The sequence below is a fragment of the Somniosus microcephalus genome, chromosome 7 (assembly GCF_052327205.1).
Source record: "Somniosus microcephalus isolate GS21.2 chromosome 7, FLI_Smic_1.0, whole genome shotgun sequence".
Classification (NCBI taxonomy): domain Eukaryota; kingdom Metazoa; phylum Chordata; class Chondrichthyes; order Squaliformes; family Somniosidae; genus Somniosus; species Somniosus microcephalus.
Genome location: NC_140993.1, coordinates 27,702,582 through 27,719,915, shown reverse-complemented (window position 1 = coordinate 27,719,915; position 17,334 = coordinate 27,702,582). Strand labels below are relative to the sequence as shown.

Sequence of the window (17,334 nt, the reverse complement as noted above, 5' to 3'; positions counted from 1 at the left end):
TCTAAAGAATTCAGTTGTGACATCCTCAACTGGTTTGTACCTCTGTCTCCTTGTATTGGTGTCATGATTTAACTTGAATGGTGCTCAGGATTACATTTTTTATTCCACTTAGTATTTTGTATAGCTCAATCAATCATCAGGATTAATAAAGCGGTGGGAATAGAAACAGAAGGTTTAGCTGAAATAGTGAGAACATATTAGAGGAAAAAGGGAAGGAAAGAAAGAGGCTTTGGGATAGTGAGAAACAAAAACATTGTTGCCAAAAGGGCAAGGAATATCAAAAATGTAAATGAGAGAGTCAGGAGAAAGAATAAAGGTAAACATTCCAAAGAATTGGATTCAGGATAACATTTCCAGGAGAGATTGGGCAGGGGGGGTGGGGAGGTGGGATGGCAGTGTTAATAAAAGCTTCTATCACAGGGCTAGATTGTAAAAATGTCCTAAGGGATTGCATTAACACACAATCCATTATTGATAAAGTTAAGAAATAGGAAAGGAAATAGTACAATTTTTGGTGTGCATTACATGCCACCAAACAATGGCGACGAGATAGTAGAGGATATCTGCAGACAGTTCAAAGAGATATGTGAGAACAACATGGCACTAATATTGGGTGACTTTAGCTAGCCCAAGATAGACTGGAATAAAGATAATGCATAGTCAAGGTAGGAAACACCTTTTAGAATTCATCCAAGACTACTTCCTAGGTCAATCTAGTCCACTGATACAAAAAATCTGAAAAAGGACAGGAAAAGATCAGATGGTGCACCAAGCCTGTCCGGTGCAGACACGGTGACACCAATTCACACCATTAAACCCATCCCTCCCTGCAGACATGCAATCTCCTGTGAGAGGCAAAAAAAAGAAAAACTAACGGACAGAAAACAGAGAGTAGGGTAAACAGATCTTTTTCAGGTTGGCAGGCTGTAACTAGTGGGGTGCCGCAAGGATCAGTGTGGGGGCCTCAGCTATTTACAATCTATATTAATGTATCCAATTTTGCTGATGATACAAAGCTTGGTGGGACAGTAAGCTGTGAGGAGAACACAGAGTCTGCAAAGGGGTATAGATAGACTGAGTGAGTGGGCAGTAAGGCGGCAGATGGAGTATAAGGTAGGGAAATGTGAGGCTATTCACTTTGGTAGGAAGAATAGAAAAACAGAATATTTTTTAAATGGTGAGAAACTTTCAAATGTTGGTGTTCAGAGAGATTTGGGTGTCCTCGTGCAAGAAACACAGAAAGTTAGCATGCCGTTACAGCAAGCAATAAGGAAGGCAAGTGGCATGTTGGCCTTTATTGCAAGGGGGTTGGAGTATAAGAGTAAGGAAGTCTTGCTACAATTGTACAGGGCCTTGGTGAGACCACACCTGGAGTACCTTGCACAGTTTTGGTCTCCTTATCTAAGGAAGGATATACTTGCCTTGGAGGCGGTGCAACGAAGGTTCACTGGATTGATTCCTGGGATGAGAGGGCTGTCCTGTGATGAGAGATTGTGTAGAATGGGCCTATACTCTCTGGAGTTTAGAAGAATGAGAGGTGATCTCATTGAAACATACAAGATTCTGAAGGGGATTGACAGGGTAGATGCTGAGAGGTTGTTTCCCCTGGCTGGAGTGTCTAGAACTAGGGGGCATAGTCTCAGGATAAGGGGTAGGCCATTTAAGACCGAGATGAGGAGGAATTTCTTCACTCAGAGGGTGGTGAATCTTTGGAATTCTCTGCCCCAGAGGGCTGTGAATGCTGAGTCTTTGAGTATATTCAAGGCTGAGATAGATAGATTTTTGGACTCTAGGGGAATCAAGGGATATGGAGATCGGGCAGGAAAGTGGAGTTGAGGTCGAAGATCAGCCATGATCTCATTGAATGGCGGAGCAGGCTCGAGGGGCCGTATGGCCTGCTCCTGCTCCTATTTCTTATGTTCTTATGTTTACCAATTTAGGGAATAAAGGTCTGGGAAATTCCATTCCAACCCTCACCAGACAATCAAACAACCCCTCTATGGGACCATGATGCTGATACCATTATCCCCATTAACCAATATCACTACCCACCTAACTTGTGATCCTTTCCACCTACAGGAACTCGTCCAGCTCCCTTTTGAACATGCAACGAATCCACACTCACCACACATGCTGGCAACTTATTCCAGAGATCAACGACTCTGCGAAAAGTAGTTCCTAGCATCTGACCTAATTGTATGTTTTTGTAACTTGTACTGATTAAAGAAACACGCATTGCTTGGATTTACTTCTGGGAAACTAAGCTGGGGAAATAACTGATGAGAGTTGGGGAAAAATTGGGAAATAATAACCAATACATTGTTGGGTTCAATATATAAATAGAAAAGGATAAAAAGAGAAGCAAACATAAGGCAAAGTTCAGCCAGGGAAGAAGTGATCTGGCTCAGATTAGCTGGGCAGATAAGTTAGCAAATATATCAATGGATCAGCAGTGGGAAAGCTTCAAATATGAGAGGGATAAAGTAAACATGGTTACATTACTATAAGGTAATGGGGGTGCATGAAAGATTAGAGTTCCACCAATAAAGAGAGATTAAAACCAAATTGAAATTTAAAAGGAGACATGATAACATTAGGGCTAACAAACCTAAAGGAATTTATGAGGTGGATAGAAAATGTAATAGGGAGGTGAAAGGGGAGAGTGGGAGAACTAAAAGGGAATATGAAAAAAGACTAGCTGGTAATATAAAAGGAAATAGTAAGCATATAAAAAGCAAACAGATAGTTAGAGAGCAGGTAGGACCACCTGGGGATAAATGAGAAACAAATTGTGGAGGTTTGGCACCCCATTATGAAAGTCCTAGCGAGCATACCAAGTAGATTTACCAGGAAGATGACAGGAATAGGAAACTATACTTATGAGGAGGGGCTTGCGATATTGGGACTATTTCTACTGGAACAGAAAATGACATTTATTAGAAAACAACAAAGAGAGAGCAGGAACTGTTTGTAAAACATGAGGTCGGGTGGGAGGGAGAGTGTCTTCTGGTGTAAACCATAGTTTTTCAAATTGGGGTCAATAGGATCTCAGGGGATCCACAAGGTAAACTGATTTCTGCCCATTGGGGGCTGAGCATACCACACATAACAAGGACCGTGATGTGAAAAAGTTGTATTCAATATTGCTTCTGTATTAGGTGACTTACTAGCACATTATTCATTACCATGTAATAATATTTGCCAGGGATCTCTGGGAGTACATAGATGTTTGCGCTGGACAGGGGGAGAAAAAAAAAATTATTACCTCAAGCACAAAAATCTAGGCTGACACTCCAGTGCAGTGCTGAGGGAGTGCTGCACTGTCGGAGGTGTCGTCTTTCGGATGAGACATTAAATTGAGGCCCCGTCTGCTCACTAAGGTGGACGTAAAAGATCTCACGGCTCTATTGTGAAGAGCAGAGGAGTTATCCCTGGTGTCCTGGCCAATATTTATCCCTGAACCAACATCACTAAAGCAGATTATCTGGTCATTATCACATTGCTGTTTGTGGGAGCTTGCGGTGCACAAATTGGCTGCCGCGTTTCCTACATTACAACAGTGACTACACTTCAAACAAGTACTTCATTGGCTGTAAAGCGCTTTGGGACGTCCGGTGGTCGTGAAAGGCGCTATATAAACGCAAGTTCTTTCTCTCCTCGAGTTGACCCTGGTTAAAGCGCTCAATCACTCTCAGCAGTCCCCAGGCTCTGCTGAGGAGCAAAGCTTTTGTACAGCATCAGGAGAGAGCAGTGCGCCATTTCTTTGTTGATTCCCTGGCTTTAAAACGTTTAATAATAGTTTGATCCGCGTTTAAAATGTGTGAGCAGCAAGGATTTTAGCGAAGGTTCGGAGCGCTCCCCCTCCTCAACCCGCAAGAAATGTGTCCACCGCCTCTGTGGATACATACTGTGCGTATTGGGTCATGACGCAGAAATCACCCTCGCCCCTCCCATCGGGGGGTCATCCCCCTCGCACAGTTACGTCATCGGAAACGCCCCCTCAACAAAAGTCAACTTGCCCCAAAAGCCAAGCCCAGACCCTTGCGATGGGCTTTCTTGCCTCCTTACTTTACCGGATCTGCCGCTACTTTTCTTTCTGTTTCATCTTATTCTTTTTCGTAATTTTGCTGATTTCCCTTTTTCTTGTTGACTTTGAAACCTACTTGCCCGACTATCAGCTTTTTTAGTGGCCACTGCCAATGCTTGCTGGTCAACAATTGTTTGTGGTTAAGGCTTTTGCAAGGCTGTCAACATCGCGCCGGGATGTTAAGGAGTGAGATGTAAGGTGAGGCAGATTGCAAACGCATCTAAAATTTACTTAAATGTAGTTTTGTGAGTGAGATAAATCACAATATGGTATGTCACATTTTATAAATGAAATGACTTTCATAGACGGGTTACAGCACAGAAGGAGGCCATTCGGCCCGTCGAGCCCTTGCCGGTCTCTGCAAGAGCACTTCAGCTAGTCCCCATCCCCGTAGCCCTGCAATTTTTTTTCCTTCAGGTGCTTATCCAGTTCCCTTTTGAAAGCCACGATTGAGTCTGCCTCCACCGCCCTTTCAGGCAGTGCATCCCAGATCCTAACCACTCGCTGCGTAAAAACGTTTTTTCCTCATCATACTCCTAGTATGTGAGATTTGCTAGGACTGGCTAATAGATTGTTGTGCCAATGTAGCATGAGGTTGCAAGAGTAACAGTGCATCGCAAAATATTTAATCAGCATAATCATTAAGAAAGCACAAGGCTGACCGGGTTATTTCACAACAAGCAATTTCAGGAGTTCCAAATAATAAATCAAATTCAACTCTTTTATGGAAGCCTCTGCAACAGAGGTTGAATTATAGCAGGTTGAGCATCAGCGAAACAATGACTACAACACGATTTAAAAAAATCATAGAATCATAGAAATTTATGGCACAGAAGAAGGCCATTCGTCCCATCATGTCTGTGCTGGCCCAAAAAGAGCTATCCAGCCTAATCCCATTTATTGCACTTGGTCCATCGCCCTGTAGGTTACAGCACGTCAAGTGCATATCCAAGTACTTTTTAAATGTGATGAGGGTTTCTGCCTCGACCACCTTTTCAGGCAATGAGTTCCAGACCCCCACCGCCCTCTGGGTGAAAAAAATTCTCAACTCCCCTCTAATCCTTCCACCAATTACTTTAAATCTATGCCCCCTGGTTATTGACCTCTCTGCTAAGGGAAATAGGTCCTTCCTATCCACTCTATCTAGGCCCCTCATAATTTTATACACCTCATATACATAATTTCACACTTCAGATGGGACTCCTAGGAAGGGTCTCAGCCTCAACATTAGCCTATATCTCTCTTTCAACTGCTGCTTATGAACATTTTCAGTTTTGACACAGCAAAGTTGGAGACAGAAGATCAATAGAGTCATAGAGTTATACAGCACAGAAAGAGGCCCTTCGGCCCATCGTGTCCGCGCCGGCCATCAAGCCCTGTCTATTCTAATCCCATTTTCCAGCACTTGGTCCGTAGCCTTGTATGCTATGGCGTTTCAAGTGCTCATCTAAATGCTTCTTGAATGTTGTGAGGGTTCCTGCCTCTACCACCCTTTCAGGCAGTGAGTTCCAGATTCCAACCACCCTCTGAGTGAAAAAGTTTTTCCTCAAATCCCCTCTAAACCTCCTGCCCCTTACCTTGAAACTATGCCTCTGGTTATTGACCCCTCTACAAGGGGAAAAGTACCTTTCTATCTACCCTATCTATGCCCCTCATAATTTTGTACACCTCAATCAGGTCAACCCTCAGCCTTCCCTGCTCTAAGGAAAACAACCCCAGCCTGTCCAGTCTCTCTTCATAGCTTCAAGTCATAGTGTTGATATAATTTCCTGCTGGCAAGCGTTTCACTAATCTTTAACCAGGTCATATGAGTGAAGGGGTTTAAAGTGACCTGGGATCTCTTGCTGCATCAAACTCCATTAATGGTTTGACAGGCCGACAAAAACACAATCAGTATAAAATGGATGGTAACCATTAGCCCAAACAACCTTCCTCTTTATGAATAAGTAGCTTTTCAGGTGTTCTCGTTATTTAATGTTAGAACATCTAAAAATATTTATGGCTGTTGCGAACATGGTGCCTGTCAAACCATTAATCAAATTTGATGCACTATTATGGCGATCAGCAACTTTTTTCCTCTCTCCATTTGTTTCAGCAAGTTCTGTCCTGTCCTCTTCCCTCTCTGCTCGAGCATGGCCCCATGGGCAGTGGGTGGGCACCCTCCAGTACCTCACCCGAGTGACTTATTCATGTGTGAGCCTTGTTGATGAGCATTAGTATACTATTTGATCATGGGAGAAACAGATGCTGTTCTATCCAAACAATGCAGATACAGCCATTTGCAGCAGGGGTACTTGAACAGCAACCAGGAGTATTTCCCCTCTCAAACCCAAAAGCGACAAAGCCAATTGTAGTGCCTTTACCCCTGCTTAGATTAGGTAGCTCAGCACAGACCACGGATCAAACCTGGATCCTTCCGTCCTGGTCTGCATTAGTCGGCTATGCCAGGAATAAATTATCTGAGTCAATTGGGAGAGTTTACTTGGTAATTTACATTCTTATACTGTGAGGATTATATTACTGGTACCCAAAAGGTAGTTTTCCTTGAAAATGGATGGCTCCAGATGATGTCCTAGGTCAGTTTGAAGTCACTGCTGCCGTTAAAATGAATGGACCTACTCCAGAATGACCAAGCTTTCTCCCCATCGGTGACATTAACAGAACGACCTGGAGAGATATATATTATATATAGTTAGATATATTTCTTAAGGCTAAAGGGATCAAGGGATATGGGGAGAAAGCAGGGACATGGTACTGAATTTGGATGATCAGCCATGATCTCATTGACTGGCGGAGCAGGCTCGAGGGGCCGAATGGCCTACTCCTGCTCCTATCTTCTATGTTTCTATGAGATACGTGGACCTAATGTGATGGATGTTTATTGAGTTAAGAAATATGATGCTTTTCTAAAGGCCAAGATTTTTAAAAATAGATAGATACACTTTGACAAAAGACTCAAGAACATAAGATTAGGAGCAGGAGTCGGCCACACGGCCCCTTGAGCCTGCTCCGCCATTCAATAAGATCATGGCTGATCTTCTACCTCAACTCCACTTTCCCGCCCAATCACATATCCCTTGATTCCCTTAGAGTTCAAGAATCTTATCGATCTCAGCCCTGAACATACTCAACGACTGTGCATCCACAGCCCTCTGGGGTAGAGAATTCCAAAGAGTCACCCTCTGAGTGAAGAAATTTCTCCTCAACTCAGTCTTAAATGGCCGACCCCGTATCCTGAGACTATGCCCCCTAGTTCTAGACTCTCCAGCCAGGGGAAACAACCTCTCAGCATCTACCCTGTCAATCCCCCTCAGAATCTGTATGTTTCAGTGAGATCACCTCTCATTCTTCTATACTCCAGAGAGTATAGGCCCAACCTACTCAATCTCTCCTCATAGGACAACCCTCTCATCCCAGGAATCAATCGAGTGAACCTTCGTTGCACCCTCTCTAAGGCAAGGAATCCTCTTTAAGGAATCAGTGTGAGGGAGCTAAATCTGTTGCTACTCTTTTTAGACGGGATAGGGTTAGCACAAAAAGCATAATACTGCGGATGCTGGAAATCTGAAATAAAAATAGAAAATGCTGAAAACACTCAGCAGGTCAGGCAGCAACCGTGGAGAGAGAAACAGAGTTATCGTTTCAGGCCGATGACCCTTCGTCAGAACTGATATGGTTAGGAAGTTGGTTGAAAGATGGAATTGGGCATCATCTAAGATCTAGAAATGAGGTTGTACCATCCACCCGTGTAAAGTTTCTGTGCATAATAGCTGAAGTACAGTACCGAGACCTTTTGTACCAGTTTGACCCAAACGTTTAGACAGGATAGTACATGGATGGGCTATTTCTGGTATAATTTTCCTTCTCTCGGGAGAAGGGTGCTTGGTGGACTGTATATGTATGTGTGTCAAATGATGATACCATCTATTTTATTATGCTGACTTTGTATTACCCGAAAACCATTTTAATTTATAATTAAAGCAGTTATTACCTCCTTAATTGAAGAAGTTGCATAGTTGTAGGTCTGGCTTTTAAAAAAAAAACTTTTGCTTCGATTTATCTTAGCTTGAGACAAATAAAGCAAGAGATGACATAAATCCGTTTTGTTTACACGAACCGCATCGTGGACACCGTAGAGGCTTTGCAGCAATTGAAACAGTGTGTGGGGGATGACGTAATAGGGGAAAATCGCGGACTGTGGGCGGAGCCAGAGGGAGCGTGCGCCTGGGGGGCGGGGCCAGAGGGAGCGTGCGCCTGGGGGGCGGGGCCAGAGGGCGGAGCACGCGCCTGGGGGCGGGGCCAGAGGTAGCGTGCGCCTGAGGGCGGGGCGAGCGGGCTGGTGCGCCTGGGGGCGGGGCGAGAGGGCTGGTGCGCCTGGGGGCGGGGCGAGAGGTCTGAGCACGCGCTTGAGGGCGGGGCGAGAGGGCTGGTTCGATTGGGGGCGGGGCGAGAGGGCGGAGCATGCGCATGAGGGCGAGGCCAGAGGGCGGAGCATGCGCATGAGGGCGGGGCCAGAGGGCGGAGCATGCGCATGAGGGCGAGGCCAGAGGGCGGAGCATGCGCATGAGGGCGAGGCCAGAGGGCGGAGCATGCGCATGGGGGCGGGGCCAGAGGGCGGAGCATGCGCATGAGGGCGGGGCCAGAGGGTGGAGCATGCGCATGAGGGCGGGGCGAGTGAGGGCCTGGCCTCTCCACCGGTTTCTGTCACACGGAGCGTGAAGTGACGGCGTCGAGTGAGTGAGAGCGCGCGGTTCCTTGAGCGGGTTCAGTCACCGGCGGACAGCGCTGGGGAGAGCGCGAGCAGGCGGCTCATTAACCGTCGCTGTTGGTACCACAGAGCGGCCGGCATGAAGGTTTGGAGCGCGGAGCACCTCTTCAGGTGAGTCGAAAGGGAAATCCGAGTGCGGGCGTTTCAAAGCGGAGGGGTCCGGCCAGCCAGCTTGCCCCACTGAAGCACCGGCTGTGGGTCTGAGGGGGCCCCCCTGGGCGGGAGGTGAGGGTCCGAGCGGCCCCCTGGGGGTGAGGGTTTGAGGGCCCCCTGGACAGGGGGGTGAGGGTCCGAGCGGCCCCCCCCCCCCCCCCCGGGCGGGTGAGGGTCCGAGCGCCCCCCCCCCGGGCGGGGGGGTGAGGGTCCGAGCGCCCCCCCCCCCGGGCGGGGGGGTGAGGGTCCGAGCGGCCCCCCTGTGCGGGGGGTGAGGGTCCGAGCGGCCCCCCTGGGCGCGGGGGGGTGAGGGTCCGAGCGGCCCCCCGAGGGGTGCAGGGTCTGGGTATGAAGCGGGTGTTTTACTCTTATTACTGAAAACCTTAGCTTGCGGCTGTCTGCGCAAAAAAATGCGTTGCAGACTATTTCCTCTCGCAAACTGCGGTCTGCTCTGCGCTACAGAAAGAACTGAAGGAGCATTGGCTATTTTTGAAAAACAGTTTGTATGTGTGTGGATATATATATGGAAAATAAATCAAATTTTCCATTGGAAGGTATTTTTAATTGTTTAGTGCATCCCTTAGCCAGCTGTACCCAACTCCTTGTAGTTCATCTGGGGGACAGATGTAATGATGTCTGGGGAATAGGTTCAGACTGCAGGTAGATCCCAGTCACACAAATTCAGAAGATCCCAAAAGTCGAAAATCCCAGCCCTGACTTAGTGGTTGTTAAGTGTCAGCCCTGAGTCAGAAGGTTGTGGGGTCAAGCCCCACTCCAAACACTTGTGCACATAATCCAGGCCGACACTGCCATCTACACGTTGCCCCTCGGCGATGTTATCCGAAAGCACGACGTCACGTTTCACATATATGCTGATGATGATACCCAGCTCTACCTCCCCATCTCCCTCCGTCCCTTCCACTGTCTTTGATTTGCCACACTGCTTGTCCGACACCCAGTACTGGATGAGCAGAAATTTCCTCCGACTAGATATCGGGATGACGGAAGTCATTGTCTTCGGTCCCTGCCACAAAATCCACCCCTCCCCCTGGCAACTGTCTGAGGGTGAACCAGACCGTTTGCAACTTTGGTGTCATGTTTGACCCCAAGATGAGCTTCCGACCACACATCCGCGCCGTCAACAAGGCCGCCTACTTCCACCTCCGTAACATCGCCCGACTCCGCCCCGCCTCAGCTCATCTGCTGCTGAAACCCTCATCCATGCCTTTGTTACTTATAGGCTTGACTATTCCAATGCTCTTCTGGCCAGCTTCCCATCTTCCACCCTACATAAACTTGAGCTCATCCAAAACTCTGCTGCCTGTATCCTAACTCGCACCAAGTCCTGTTCACCCATCATCTTTGTGCTCGTTGACTTACAGTGGCTTCCAGTCTAGCAGTGCCTTGATTTTTAAAATTCTCAATAACAACAGAAAATGCTGGAAAAACTCAGCAGGTCAGGCAACATCCGTGGAGAGAAATTTGAGTTGACGTTTCGGGTCGAAACCTTCTTCAAAACGGGAAAGAAAAGAAACTAGATCGAAGGCAGGGCTGCGATCGGACAAAAGAAGTAAAAGAACTAGACGAGATGGTAATAGGCTGAGATTAGGTGTAAAGTGTACTGGCAGGGCAAGAGATAGCTGCCAGGTGTGAGAGAGAAACAAAAGGAAAGGGGGGGGGGAAAAGAGTGGAAAAATTACAAGAAAAAATGTGTAATAGGGGCCGAGGTTATGATCTGAAATTGTTGAACTCGATATTGAGTCCGGAAGGCTGCAGAGTTCAACAATTTCAGATCATAACCTCGGCCCCTATTACACATTTTTTCTTGTAATTTTTCCACTCTTTCCCCCCCCCCCCCCCCTTTCCTTTTGTTTCACTCTCACACCTGGCAGCTATCTCTTGCCCTGCCAGTACACTTCACACCTAATCTCAGCCTATTACCATCTCGTCTAGCTTCTAATCTCTTTTACTTCTTTCGTTTCTTTCACTTCTTTTGTCCGATCGCAGCCCTGCCTTCGATCTATTTTCTTTTCTTTCCAGATTTGAAGAAGGGTTCGACCCGAAACGTCAACTCAAATTTCTCTCCACTGACATTGCCTGACCTGCTGAGTTTTTCCAGCATTTTCTGTTATTTCGGATTTCCAACATCTGCAGTATTTTTTGCTATCGTTTTAAAATTCTCATTCTTGTTTTCAAATCCCTCCATGGTCTCTCTCCTCGCCACCTCGCGCATTCCAGATTTTAATCGCTCCTCCATTGGCAGCCATGCCATTAGCTGCCTAGGCCCTAAGCTCTGAAATTCCCTCCATAAACCTCTCCGCTTCTCTACCCCTCCTCCTTTAAGATGCTCCTTAAAACTTGTCTCTCTGACCAAGCTTTTGGTCATCTGTCCTACTATCTCCTTATGTGGCTTGGTGTGAAATTGTGTTTGATAACGTTCCTGTGAAGCACCTTGGGATGTTTTACTATGCTAAAGGTGCTATATAAATGCAAGCTGTTGTTTCCCTGGTGTCCTGGCCAATATTGATCCCTCAATCAACAGCAGTAAACCACCGAGAAGGACAAGGGCAGTAAAACACCTAGAAGGACAAGGGCAGCAGGCGCATGGGAACACCACCACCTCCAAGTTCACTGCCAAGTCGCACACCCTGACTTGGAAATATATCATCATTCATCGTCGCTGGGTCAAAATCCTGGAACTCCCTAACAATACTGTGGGAGTACCTTCACCACACGGACTACAAAGGTTTAAGAAGGTGCTCACCACCCCCTTTCTCAAAGACAAATAGGGATGGGCAATAAATGCTGGCTTTGCCAGCGATGTCCACTCTAGAGAATGAATAAATAAAAACATTTATATGAAAAAGCTCTGGTCATTATCACATTGTAAATTGGCTGCCATATTTTCTACATTACAACAATGACTACACTTTAAAAGTACCTCATTGGTACTTACACTTTTGGACACCCTGAGATTGTGACAGGCGCAATATAATGCAAGTTTTTCTTTTTCAACTTCGCCCATAGCTATTTCAACATCATTCATGGAGTAGTATGCTGCCCAGTTTTCTTTGCAGTGTGTACTTTCCATTTGTCAGTATTAAATTCCATCTGCCATTGTTCTGCCCTCTTACAGATCTCCATTTGAAAAAGTTAAAATTAGTTTGAAGAGTTCTTTCTGACTTATCGCACAGATGACCTCTTTTCAGCCTGAGTGAGCTAGAGGCAGGGTAATAATTGTGATGCTGGATAATTTCAGGTCATATAACACATAGTGCTGCTACCTGTTCATTTGGTATAGATTATGGGAAAATATCTAATACATTTTTGTGAACAAATGTGATGAGGAATAGACTGGTATAGAAAAAGGAAACTCATTTATTTTCTGCTAGAATTAAACAGCCTAATATTTTTACAGTTAATTTCTATGCTGTGGTACATTTTGCATTGCCATATTTCACTGCATGTGAAAATTTAAAATATCTATTGTATACATGCATCTTAGCAGACCATAAGTTTGGCTTAGGTGATGGTTTTGAAACTTCCTTTTTGTGAAATGGACTTATTTTGCACTTCCCTTCCCTTCCCTGTACAGTGGTGTCAGTTTATATGAAATGTCCCTGTGTTTGTTTTTATGGTGTCCTTTTAGCCATCCATGGGAGACGGTCATCCAAGCTGCGATGCAAAAATACCCGAATCCCATGAACCCCAACGTAGTGGGAGTGGATGTGTTGGAGAGAAATCTCGATACTCAAGGAAGATTGCATAGCCAACGTCTGCTTAGTACAGAGTGGGGAATCCCCAGCATTGTTATGGCTGTAAGTATGTCAGCAACGTTTTGTACATTATATTCAGCTTTTATTTTGATGCGATTGGTTAGTATTGTTTGTCCAAAATAGTCAAAATCAATGGGAGCTTTTGAAGTCCAAGATCTTCATTTATAAAGATTTGTTAATGCACAGATTTCTAGAAATCTGTACTTTAACAAAGTGTAGAAGCACATGCCAGGAGCAGCACCAGACGTACCTAAAAATGCGGTACCAACCTGGGGAGACCGGACTACATGCATGCTAAAAAGTGGAAGCAGCATGCTATAGAGCGATCCCGCAATCAATGGATCAGATCAAAGCCCTGCACTCCTGCCACATCCAGTCATGAATGGTGGTGGACCATTAAGCAACTAACTGGAGGAGGAGGCTCCATGAATACCCCCATCCTCAATGATGGTGGAGCCCAGCATGTGAGTGCAAAAGACAAAGCTGAAGCATTTGCAACCATCTTCAGCCAGAAGTGCCAAGTGGCTGATCCACATCGGCCTCCTCCTGAGGTCCCCACCACCACAGAAGCAAGTCTTAAGCCAATTCGATTCACATCCATTGTATCAAAAAACGGCTGAGCGCACTGGATACAGCAAAGGCTGTGGGCCCCAACAACACCCTGGCTGTCGTGCTGAAGACTTATGGCCCAGAGCTAGCTGCGCCTCTAACCAAGCTGTTCCAGTACAGCTATAACACTGGCATCTATCCGACAATGTGGAAAACTGCCCAGGTATGTCCTGTCCACAAAAAGCAGGACAAATCCAATCCAGCCAATTACTCTCAATCATCAACAAAGTGATGGAAGGTGTCGTTGACAGTGCTATCAAGCAGCAATTACTCACCAATAACCTGCTCACCGATGCTCAGTTTGGGGTCCGCCAGGACCACTCGGCTCCCGACCTCATTACAGCCTTGGTCCAAACATGGACAAAAGAGCTGAATTCCAGAGGTGAGGTGAGAGTGACTGCCCTTGACATCAAGGCAGCATTTGACCGAGTCTGGCATCAAGGAGCCCTAGTAAAACTGAAGTCAGTGGGAATCGGGGGGGAAAACGCTCCACTGGCTGGAGTCATACCTAGCACAAAGGAAGATGGTTGTGGTGGTTGGAGGTCAATCATCACAGCCCCAGGACATCGCTGCAGGAATTCCTCAGGGCAGTGTCCTAGGCCCAACCATCTTCAGCTGCTTCATTCATGACCTCCCCTCCATCATAAGTTCAGAAGTGAGGATGTTCGCTGATGCACAGTGTTCAGTGCCATTCGCAACTCCTCAGATAATGAAGCAGTCCATGCCCACGTGCAGCAAGACCTGGACGACATTCAGGCTTGGGCTGATAAGTGGCAGGTAACATACACGCCACACAAGTGACTCTACCAACCTTTTCACTATCTCCAACATGCGAGCATCCAACCACCTCCCCTTGACATTCAATGTCATTACCATCGCTGAATCCCCCACCATCAACATCCTGGGGGGTCACCATTGACCAGAAACTTAACTGGACCAGCCACATAAATACTGTGGCAACAAGAGCACGTTAGAGGCTCGGTATTCTGCGGCAAGTGTCTCGCCTCCTGACTCCCCAAAGCCTTTCCACCATCTACAAGGCACAAGTCAGGAGTGTGATGGAATACTCTCCACTTGCCTGGATGAGTGCAGCTCCAACAACACTCGAAGCTCGACACCATCCAGGACAAAGCAGCCCGCTTGACTGGCACCCCATCCACCACCTTAAACATTAACTCCCTCCACCACTGGCACACCGTGGCTGCCATGTGTACCATCTACAAGATGCACTACAGCAACTCGCCAAAACTTCTTCGGCAGCACCTCCCAAACCCGCGCCCTCTACCAGCTAGAAGAACAAGGGCAGCAGGTGCATGGGAACACCACCACCTCCAAGTCACACATCATCCTGACCTGGAAGTATATCGCCGATCCTTCATCGTCGCTGGGTCAAAATTCTGGAACTCCCTCGCTAACAGCACTGTGGGAGTACCTTCACCACACAGACTGCAGCGATTCAAGAAGGTGGCTCACCACCACCTTCTCGAGGGAAATTAGGAATGGGCAATAAATGCTGGCCTTGCCAGCGACGCCCACATCCCATAGACGAATATAAAAAAAACCAATTGGTTTGTAAAAAGGTTGGCAGAATAACTTGGTTTCTGAGTTAAATCTGGAACAATATTAAACTGAAATAGTTTCCCATGTGAAGATTGATGTAGTGATTTAGACATTGATTTGACAATTTAATTGCTTTTAGTGTTTAATTCATAATTAATGATGTCGGCATCATTAGTTCCAGGATTATGATGAGACTGTTGGGTAATCTGTTTGAAAGTACCTATGTGATTTGTGGTGTAAAACTGCAAGTAACTAAACCGACCTGCCGTATCCCTTTTATCACAGGTATAACATTCCTCTAGTGGTGCCACAAACACCAATTAGCTACAATAGGAAGGGTCCAGGCACGGTGTAAATATTTTGTATCTAGCTAGCCTTGGAATGAATTGTAAGATGTGGTAATGTTGTGCAGTAAGATGTACTGTAAGAAATTTTTCTCACCTACTTTAATCCACTGCTCACTGTACTAAAATAGGTATAAGCACATAGCCCCGGTAATTAAATTTCTTTTGTGGATTAAAAAAAACTGCGAATGACTTGTGTGAGGTTAAATACACTTCACTCCTTACACTTGCATTACATTCTAGTTTTGCATTTAGTGGAATTTGACTATTATACAGAAGTTGAAGCGCAATGAATGCAACAGTGGGGTAGTTTCATATAGTAACAATGTAATGTATTTGCTAGATCCTGGGTACAAACAGGACCACAACGTACATTAAAGAACATTCTGTTGTAGATCCAGTTCAACGGACAATGGAGCTCAGTTCTTCTAATGTAAGTATATGAATTTGAAACTCCTAATACAATGGAACATCTATATAGTAATGTACATAGTCAATGCTTTTTCTCCCTCCATTCAACTTTTTAAAAATTAGAAACTGGTGTTCTACAGTAGAAACACCAGGGATACTGTCCCTTTTAAAAAGCTTTGTGTTATTGAATTAGGCGCTCTCCTCCATCCTTACAAATGACCACTTGCAAGTTACATCTCGAGCTCTTTGGAGTTCTTTTGGTATCAAAATCCTCATCGCACTAATAGGCTAGAAGTTTGCATTAGCTTTAACAGAATTGCACGAACCGCTGGTGCCAGTCAAGTTGCTTAAGCCTGATGAGCATGCACCTTCCTCGAGTGCAAGTTATTGCAACAGTTTACTGGTGAGGAAACAGTACAGGTAAGGTTGAGGATAATGGTGTGAGAATGTTGTTGGAGAGCAATAGTTATCCATTACTTATTTTCAGGGAGCTTAATCCCTGCAAACTTCTGGGACTTTATTTGCCATGAAGCAGGGATGCCAATGGAAACTCTTGAATGAACTGAATCGATTCAGACGGCTGAATGAGGACACGGTGTAGAACCAGACTTTTAAAATTGTCATCTGATCGGTCGAGTTCTTCTAATGTTTGAGAAGACAGTGTCAGACTTGGCTCATGGTAGCACTCCTGCCTCTGAGTCAGAAGGCCATAGGTTCGAGCCCTATTTCAGAGACTTGAGTGCATAATCTAGGCTGGCACTCGAGTGCAGTACTGAAGGAGTGCTGCATTGTCGGAGATACCATCTTTCAGATGAGACGTTAAACCGAGCCTCCCGTCTGCTCTCTCTTATGGATGTAAAAGATGCCATGGCACTTTTCAAAGAAGAGCAGGGGAGTTCTCCCAATGTCCAGGCCGCTATCTTTCCCTCAACCAACACCATCAAAGAAAAAGATTATCTGGTCATTTAATTAATTGTTTTTTGTGGGAGCTTGCTATGTGCAAATTGGCTGCTATGCTTCCCTATTTTACAACAGTGACTGCACTTCAGAAGTATTGAATTGGCTGTGAAGCACTTTGGCACGTCCTGGTGTTGTGAAAGGCGCTATATAAAGGTAACATCTTTCTTTAAGAAGCACATCAACATGTGGGTTCCTCTGCTCAGGCCAGGTCCTCTTGCTGCTGATCAACACCATAGCGTCAGTGTTGATCATGTCCATTACCTTTTGTATAAACTACCCGTGTCTGAAAGGAGGCTCTGTCCTCATTTATGGCCTCGACCCCTCCCTATCTCTCTAACCTATAAAGCCCTATAACCCTCCGAAATCTCTGCACTCCTCCAATTCTGACGTCTTGCGCATCGCCAATTTTCGTCACTCCACCATTGGTGGCCATACCTTCAGCTGCCGAAACCCTAAGCTCGGGTTTCCCTCCCTAAACCTCTCCGCCTCTCTGCTTTTCTCTCCTTTGCCCAAGCTTTTGGTCACCTGTCCTAATATCTCCTTATGTGGGTCGGTGTCAAATTATGTTTGATAATCGCTCCTGTGAAGCATCTTGGAACATTTTACTATGTTAAAGGCGTTATATAAATGCAAGTTGTCGTTTTGGGACCATCTCTTTGGTTTTTA

General features: G+C 45.8%; 1 protein-coding gene across 2 annotated transcripts in view; it reads left to right on the top strand.

The window, feature by feature from the left end:
• Positions 1-3,944: 3,944 nt before the first annotated feature.
• prelid3a (PRELI domain containing 3A) overlaps positions 3,945-17,334 on the top strand; it is a 33,652-nt gene continuing 20,262 nt past the window's right edge. The window contains exons 1-3 of one of the 2 annotated variants that reach the window (XM_085992332.1): positions 3,945-4,285; positions 12,658-12,826; positions 15,641-15,730. In XM_085992332.1, coding sequence (XP_085848458.1) covers positions 12,689-12,826; positions 15,641-15,730 — 228 coding nt within the window. In that variant the 5' untranslated portion in view covers positions 3,945-4,285; positions 12,658-12,688. Of the gene's footprint in view, positions 4,286-8,743; positions 8,967-12,657; positions 12,827-15,640; positions 15,731-17,334 lie in introns of those variants that run through there. The other variant, XM_085992331.1, reaches the window with a different exon arrangement.